Source organism: Lagopus muta, chromosome 19 (assembly GCF_023343835.1).
Source record: "Lagopus muta isolate bLagMut1 chromosome 19, bLagMut1 primary, whole genome shotgun sequence".
NCBI classification, from domain to species: domain Eukaryota; kingdom Metazoa; phylum Chordata; class Aves; order Galliformes; family Phasianidae; genus Lagopus; species Lagopus muta.
The window spans coordinates 5,398,921-5,407,301 of record NC_064451.1 but is presented as its reverse complement, the minus strand read 5'-3'; the positions used below and the strand labels follow the sequence as shown (position 1 = coordinate 5,407,301).

The following is an 8,381-nucleotide window of genomic DNA, read 5'->3' as shown; positions in this document are numbered from 1 at the left end:
GTCTGGTTTTTTTTTCTGTAGTTTTCAAAACAGCACAAGTTGATTTTTGTCATATTAAAAAAAAAATCACAGGGGAGAATCTATTAAGCCCTTCTGCATTGATAGTCCCTTATTGCCAAGTGCTGTGCTTTCTCTGCCTCTTCCATTTCCCCAAGAACTGCCTGAGCTGAAGCTTTGCTTTCCAGGATCCTAGTTTGAAGGATGCAGTTACGTTCTGACAATATGTTCCCCACAAAAAGGCACCACAGTACACTTTGGGAATGGTGTAGTGCTGCCCCAGACTCCTTACACAATTCTCCCCTGCAGTCCTGACTGCTTATTAGGAGCACAGGTGGAGCAGAAGTGATGCTCTGTGCCAACAGATCAGGCCCCAGGAACGAGTCAGGACCTGCAGGGAGGTGGCATTGCTCAACATCCCCCACCTGGGCCCAGCTCCACACCTGAGCCTGCCTTTCCCAACGTGCCAAAATTGTTCAGGGTTTGTTTTGGTTAATAATGCAATAAGGGACAGATTTACCGTTTGCAAAAAAACAATTCAGATTAGGCTGCATTTCCTTCACACTGAACTGTAAAACCTGCAAATTCAGTCCAGCTTCTTGCTTCTGTTCATCCACATGAATTAGATATTTTGCAAGTTGCAGATAATGGTGGATATAAGCAGAGGCCAGACAATCATTGCTCAGCAGCAGGCACTGTTATAAGAGATTAACTCTAGTAATGGAAAGATACAGAAAAAGTTCCACTATGACCCACAGCCTTCACCTCCAAAGCAGCACAAAACTACAAGAAGTCACTTCCCCCTCCATCCCCACCCACAACTGTGAAACAAACCATAGGAAAAGCACAGGGAGAGATCCCAGGATCACCACAGCAGGAACTGAACTCCAGGCTGCTGCTATTGCCATTCACCAGCCTCATTCCCACTGTGCCAGCCTGAGCTCTGCACCGTATTGAACATATTCTGCAGTGCTAGGCAATGCCCAAAGGGATAAAAATTCTTCTTACCATAGATTTAATTCTATTTCACAAATCAGATGATCAAACCAACACTAGAGATGGGTAATACGTTTCTGAGAGGAGTGAATCACTAAGAATTGGAGCCTTGTTTCCCTAACAACTTACTTATTGTTAAGTTCATTCTGGTTTTGTCTCATTTTAACTAGATAAAACTTAGTGCCCATTTAACCAAGCATTCAAAAAGTAAATTTAAATAAGTGTGGAATATTATGTAGGAGCTGGAGTGCCTCAGTCCATCCTGACTTATGCTCCCAAATTGGCTGGATTGAGCTGGGTATGTTACTCAGCCACAGATCTGCTACAAACACAACTCCACGACTGCTTGAAAGTGATTACATCACCCCCACGACAGCATTTCATTCCTACAGTCTCTCCCACTTCTTTGTCCCCATCTATGACCTTCTGAGTACACTGGGAGAGATACCATCTATTGCAACTCCTTCAGAAATGCTACCTGCGTTCTGTTCAGCTTAGCACACAGGCATGAGCTTGCCCCTGATGCAACTGAAGTTACTTAATGTTCCTAAGGTTTCGCTGTGGTTTGGTTTTGTTGGGGTTTGGGCAGTCATGGTGGTGCACACACCTCAATCAGATCATCACAGAGCTGTGCTGCAGCCCCACGTGTTGGGAGGAGATCACACCGTGACACCCTCAAAAAAAAGGGGTGAGATTAAAATGAAGATTCATGATTTTTTATTGATGTATCACGAGGGGTTTTGTTGTTGTTTTCATGTTTTCAACATCTTTAAGAACGTTGATATTTTTAATCAAGCCTAGAGATCAAACATTCAGCTGCAATTTGCAAGAAGTACCCAGAAGAGCGATGAATTAAAGAAGTAGACTCCCTGATTCATTTTGCCCACAATAGCATTGTCTTTATTACTATTCAAAGAATAGGACAGAGACCCAAGGCTGCCACCGTCACACAACACATTCACCTGCACTGCCAATGAACAGAGCCAAGCACTAAATGAGCTCTCGACTTAAAATACTACAGCTCTACAACAAGAAACACTTCTCAACTATTGCCATGGTCAAGGTGGAATACTCCTTAATGGCCTGTTCTGGAGACAGAAGAGATTTCCTCACCAAAAGGACTGGGCTACTATCCTCAGAGCAGGGCTCATCCTGCAGCAGAAGCTTCTACTGAAGGCAGGCAGATTCAGCTGCATGAAGGGAGCTTGCTCACAGTGGATAATTATATCTTGAGCATTGATCTAGTGAACTGCACTTATAGAGAACACAGACAAGCAATCATGGGAACACCAACCAGCCAGTTGACTCCAGAAGCCAATTGTGAATGTCAAGTGTAGAGCGGTGGAAAAGGCAGTTCAGGAGTTGGCTGGAGCCTAGGTGGTAAGGAAGAGCAAAAAACAAAACTGCAGTGACTACTCCAGTTCTGGGCCATTAAATCAGCAATCAATACTGCTGCATCCAAAGGGCATTTCAAACAACAGCAAGACCTGATACAGTGAGAAGTCAGCATTTTAGAACCCCTCAGGCTGAACACCAGTTACACCTGTAGTCATCAGTTCTGTCTTTCAGGCACTTCACTCTTTTATTTTAAATTTAGTAGAAATCCTGAAAGAAATCCCTAAGGCACGTGGTTGCATATTTTGCAAAGTAGAAGCACAGCAAAGATTGCCAAGCATGGAATTTTTCCCTTCCTCCAATATGCTTATTGAACATGACTGTAAGAAGTCTGCAAATACACCAGGGTACAACTTAAAAGCTTTCATTAAACATTTGTCTAAGAATCACAGCAACCCTACCAGTTCTCCTTGCTCCAGTTGGTGCCTTTGGCCTCCATCACATGGAAGGTGTACACGTGGCGAGAGAACCCCGAGCTGTTCATTTCACTCTTATGGACGACTTCTCCATGGATGACTATGAGCCCACCTGTTTGGAAGAAACACCCAGACTGCTTTTTTTCCCAGTGGTGAGTGCTAAATGTGACATAAGGAAAGTACAGCTGTTGAAATGCAATTGTGTTTCCCTTCTCTGAGGTGCTTCTACCTTTACTTATGGGCACAGGTACGAACTTGCTGTCATCGTAGGCCGGCTCTGACCCTACAAATTCCACACACGTCGAGGCTCCTTGGGCTGCACGCACCATCCTGCGGGTGATCCCACCTGCACGTCCACAGATAAGCAAACATCCATACCAATGAAAATGCCAGCTCTGTTTTGCACAAGCCCAGAAACACTCTGTGGTTCCTTTTGGCACTTAAAGGAACAACGCTGCTAATGTATTCGATTCTTTTCTTGGTGATTCAGGGATTTTTCAGCATGCAAAGATTTGGGATTTTCCAGCTGTAGCAGAAAGTGAGAATCAGCTGTGTTCTGCTTCCCCTCCTGGCTCTGTGCATCTCAACGCAGCCTGGTAGGAACACAATGCTCAAACACTTATGCAAAACCCAAAAACAAACTGTCATCCATGTCTTCTTCCTGACAGCATAATCTGCTGTCAGAGCACAACCTACTCCAAAGTGTATGAGGGCTGAGTGATTTAAAACATCAAGAGAGCTGTAATTACCGAGTAAATGCTTAGGTGAGCAGCATTGGAAGTCAAATAGTATGTCCTAGAGGAAGAGAAAGGCAGGAGACTGCAGAAATGATGCTGTGGTGGTTGGGGTGAAAGAGGAAGTTAGAATATTGCCAAGAGGTCATGGGCATAGGGGGAAAAGAGCATCCTTGTGAATGGGATGCAGCTTGGAAAAGAAGCAGTTTTGCAAGCAGGAAAAAAAAAGAGCAATGGTTTGTTAGTGCATTCTCACTCCAGAGGGCAGAAGGAGAATTACAGTTTGCAGTCCAGGTGACGATGAACCTTTTCAAAGCTGCAGTCAGAAGTACAGAAGGAGCACCGACAGGTGGCAATGACACGTATCACCACAAGAAGAAAGAAGTCAGTAGTTCCAGACCTTCATTGCATTAAGAACCTGAATCTCAGAGCCTGGCAAAGAAGAGCCTGTGTTGCAGGGTGATGTTCTGAAATAGCACAAAAGACGCAGGGCGACTGCAGTGGGCCTCACCCTCACAGGTTCTGGAGTAAATACAGCACCAGGAGGGCTGCCTCTTCACCCTATAGCCCTGGTTTCAATTTAAAACTAAGCACTGTCAGCCATGTACAGTAAAAAAAAAAAAAGAAAATATTGCTATATTAAGCTCTGCTGGAGGAGCGGCCACAACTTACTGGTGTGGGAGCCGGGAATGAACCACAAGCAGCCATTCTCCTGGGTGGCATCCTCCAGTGCAATCCAGAAGCCCAGGACCTTTCCCAGGGGCTCCGTGTGCAGGAACGTGGCATCCTGGTGTGGTGTCACTGTGATGAAAAGCAGCAGGGTCAGAATCTGGGTGTGCCTGGGGCCAGCACTGTGAGGTGGGGGCATACATGGTGCTCCTCAGCCTGCCCTGACCACCCATCGTGCCATGGAATCGCTTGAGGTAGCAGGGACAACTAAAGGCCATCTCCCTGCAGCGCACAGGGACACACACAGCAACATCAGCACTCACAGCCCCATCCAGCTGTGATCTCAGGCATCTGCAGGGACGGGGCACCACCACCTCTCTGGGCAGCCTGTGCCAGCTTTACCTGCTCACAATCCTTTCCTGAAGGACTACCTGTGCTGTAATACAGAGACACACAAAGCTCACCTTCCCCACCGATGCCAGGTTGCTGCAAGGAGAAGGGAGACACGTGAGGAGGAGTCACACTGGCTTCACTCCTGCCATGGCAGGGAGGCTCGCAGCCATACCTTGAAGATGTACATGCTCTGCACAACCACTGGTCTCTCAAGGCCTAGTTTTCTCCCCAGTTCCTGGAAAGAAACTTCCCAAAATTTACATTTGCTGCTTCCTGCACACAACAAAGTGCTATTTTCTATCGGAATTCTGTCCTTTTACGTTCGAAAACTTTGTACTTAGGAGTCCAGAATACTCAAGTTGACCATCCCATCATTTGGTTTTCTGTCAGACAGCTCTATCAGCTCAGCTTACCTGCACCTTAGAGGAGTGAGTGATCTGCTTGAAGACAGGATCACGAGCGTGCAAGGCTAAGGGGAAAGACAAGGCTCAGGGTGAAGGTTTCGGTAACAGAAGGCAGCCCAGAGGCTGGCAGCAATGAGGTGCAAAGAGCACAGCCAAGCAGCCAGGAACTTCCACACCCCACCCCCAGGAGCAGATCATCAGCATCACTCCATTCCTGGAGGTGTTCCAGAACCACGGAGATGCAGCACTACAAGACGTGGCCAGTGGGGATGGTGGGTGGATTGGGCTTGGGAATCTGAGAGGGCTTTTCCAACCTTAATGACTGCCTGAGGTGACACAGCCCTTCTGAGTTAATACAGTTCTCTTTAGAAGACTAAAGAGTGAAAAAAGTGAGTGTTGTGATGAAGCATATTACACAGAATATACGGAAATGCAAAGCAAAAAGAGATGCAGCTCCCCTTCTTGCTGATCAGGCCCAGCAAGGGCTGCCACTGAACAAGGGACAAGGAGAGACCCCATTAAAAAGACTCATTATGGAGAATCAATCAGAGAGAAGGTGCTGAGGCAGCAGGGGACAGAACTGTTTTCACTTCCCAGAGGAAAAGTCAATGTAACAGAGCCCAGCAGAGGCTGCTCTGCACAGGGGTGCTGAGAGAGCTCTGTATTGCATTTCCAAGCTCAGTGACGTTCAATCTGAACAAAGTTCAGGGGAATGAGCTGAATCCTGCTCTTATTTTCCACGTATTGTTTGAAGACAAAAGAGATTCAAACCCAAGTGGGGGGCTGGGAGAGAGGTAATAGGGCACAAACTGAAAGCAGAAGGAGATAAGAAAAGATGCTGCAGTGAGAAAGGAAGAAAACAGCTTAACTGTGCAGAGAGCAGGAGACAGTCTGAGCCATGAGCAGTGGGAGCAGTTCAGTGGGAGGTTGCTCAAGCAATCTCTGACCCCAAGAGGTCTGAGGGCTGAAGTCCAAACCTTTGCACACCAGTAACTCAGTGCTATGTGCAACCAAAGAGCCTCCTGGAAGCGTTCTTTGGGTTTTGTTTTGAAAGGTTTATAGCTGAGAACTTTGGCAGCAGAGAGTGAGGAGCTGCACAGAGACATCTGCAGAGGCAGTGATGGAACGATGAGGGAAAAAGTGAACTGATGAGCAGAAATTGAGATTAATTTAATACGGGAGAGGTTGCAAAGGAAGGAGTTGCATGAGGTTTGCAGTGTTTGGGGCACAGTGAGAAACAGAACAGGGACAAAGCCACTTCTGCTCTCAGGAAGGTTTAGATTTAGGAGACTAAAGAGGGTGGGTCTGAAAAAGTCCCAGTGCCTAAGAACTGCCTCCCTTTTGCCCATCCTTCTCAAAAAACAAAAAGACCAATTGAACGTACCATGGCCAATCTTACTGACAGATTTCTCCTTTGCAATTAGGAAGTTGCCTACAAGACAAAACCAGATTTTAACATGTTTAGCAAAGCAGGGATGGTTGCAGAGCTGGAACCTGGCCCTGCCTCCTCATGTTCCCTTGACTGGGTTCAGGGCTCACCTCTCTCATCCAGAACACCTTTCTCAAAGAAGAACCTGACCTTGTCTCCACTGGTGAGGAAATAATCTGAGCTGCCCTGTCAGAGAGAAGAGCCCAGTAAAGACAGCATCATCAAGAACACACAGCCAAACCTTCAATCACAGATAACACTCACCTGCATCTTTTTCCCACCAAGCAGCAGCAGAAACAAAGTACAGTTAACAGAAATCATTCCTACAAATACTGAATGCATTCTTTCAACATTAAACCTCTTGGCACTCCCTAGGACTCCAGCCTGGCACACACGGACTACCAACAAACACCAGCAGAAAGCTGGGAAGCCAATGCCTTCCCCCTTCTGTCCCAGGGCAGCATGGGACCAGCCCTGCCCTGCAGGTACCTGTGCCTGGAGCTGCTCCTCTTCCTTGGTGGAGAACTCAGTCCGGCAGTGTGGTGGCACCTCCATCCCATCTAGGATCCTCTGGATGCTGCTCCTCATGCTGTCACACTCCTCCAGGCTGAAGAAGTGCTCCAGGACGAGGAAACCGTCCTCACGGAACTGAAAGGGGGACAGGGGGTGGCTGCCCTCCTCCTGGGCTATTTCTGATATGCTTCTCTTTCATTCACAAATGACAAAACTGTAGTGTTGTTCTTTTATTTTTAAAGTTCAAGAGGGGCATTACCAAGAAAGATCAGTCCTTAAACAGGCTCAGATCCCATAGAATTAAGGGGAATACATTTCACCTCCCCACCCAGAAACCAGAGTAGATAGTATTGCTGAGTCTTCATGGTTTAAAGATATCTTAGCTACATGAGCAACAACACCTAAATTACATATACTGCTAAAGCAAACAGAGCACTCATTTCCAGATTCCAAACAAGGAGGAGATGCCTTTACAAGCTAGAAGGAGAAAAAGTGATTTTCTCTAAGGGAAAAATCCCTGGGTGGCTCTCACGGTTGAATACACAATCCTCTATGAAATGAGGCAAACTCTGCTGGCACTGCTTCCCTATATAGAACACCACAGGGATTATCCTGAGGGACAGATCTCAGCCTCGCAGTGACAGCTGAGGAGGAATCAGAAGGACACCGAAGAATTCTCAGAGGAGCTCTGCAGGGCATACAGCCCTCTGCAAGTTTGCACCCACAGCAGGTTTCCAAGGCTCAGAACGAACAGCAATGCACAGAGCTGAGCAGAATACAAAGTGTGTGCAAAGCAGATCTCTGCCAGACCTGAGCACTGGTTCAGCACGGAGCGCCCGTGCCTTGCAAATGGTGCAGGTTTGTTCCCTGCCTGCTGCTCCCTTACCTTCTGCATCTGCTGTTGGGTGACAGACGCCATCGCAGTCCCACCAGCCTGGCTGTGCACGGCTGTGCCACCTCGGCACGTGACCCTTGGGCAGCATGTGACAAATGCAAGCACAGAGCCAGCACAGCCACCTCCTGCTCTGACCTCTCCATGGCTGCTGGCTCCCAGTGCTCAGTGATGGAGCTCTGCTCCAGCTCTCAGTGCTGCTGTACAGAAGCGTTTGTTCTTTGTGATCACAATTTGCTGCTTAGCCCCAGGGAGAAATGGCTAGTTTAATAACCCAGATCAAGAACTGGTAAACACAGCTGTAAATTAAAGAAGTAGAATAAGATTCAGGTAGGATGAAAAGATCAAGGGCCACCGAACAGAGAAACAAATGCAGAAGCAGCCAACTCAAACTCCTGCAGAGTTCCCTTTGCTCAGCCAGCAGACCCTGCCCTGCCAGCAAGGAGCCCAACCACCAGGAGGTGACAAACACGAGACCAAGGGGTGCTAAAGCTGAAGGGCTTCCACCAGCAATTCAGCCATATTCAGAGTCACCGGCTGGTC

General features: G+C 47.4%; 1 protein-coding gene across 1 annotated transcript; it reads right to left on the bottom strand.

The window, feature by feature from the left end:
• Nucleotides 1–1,693: 1,693 nt before the first annotated feature.
• On the bottom strand, nucleotides 1,694–7,946 carry PHYHD1 (phytanoyl-CoA dioxygenase domain containing 1). The gene is made up of 11 exons (XM_048965995.1): nucleotides 7,833–7,946; nucleotides 6,923–7,081; nucleotides 6,544–6,619; nucleotides 6,389–6,436; nucleotides 5,014–5,069; nucleotides 4,773–4,835; nucleotides 4,672–4,693; nucleotides 4,211–4,339; nucleotides 3,034–3,150; nucleotides 2,790–2,916; nucleotides 1,694–2,366 (listed from the first exon to the last, which is right to left on the bottom strand). The coding sequence occupies exons 1-11, from the start codon at nucleotides 7,863–7,865 to the stop codon at nucleotides 2,321–2,323; spliced, it is 876 nt and encodes a 291-aa protein (XP_048821952.1). The 5' UTR covers nucleotides 7,866–7,946; the 3' UTR covers nucleotides 1,694–2,320.
• Nucleotides 7,947–8,381: the final 435 nt, after the last annotated feature.

What these genes read in the sequence shown, in the direction of transcription:
- PHYHD1 (XM_048965995.1), bottom strand. Translation starts at nt 7,865, where the DNA reads ATGGCGTCTGTCACCCAACAGCAGATGCAGAAG. An exon ending in AGAGCATGTACATCTTCAAG is followed by an intron (nt 4,694 to 4,772) that starts GTATGGCTGCGA and finishes TTCTCCTTGCAG; the next exon opens with CAACCTGGCATCGGTGGGGA. An exon ending in ACCTGGCATCGGTGGGGAAG is followed by an intron (nt 4,340 to 4,671) that starts GTGAGCTTTGTG and finishes TTTTCATCACAG; the next exon opens with TGACACCACACCAGGATGCC.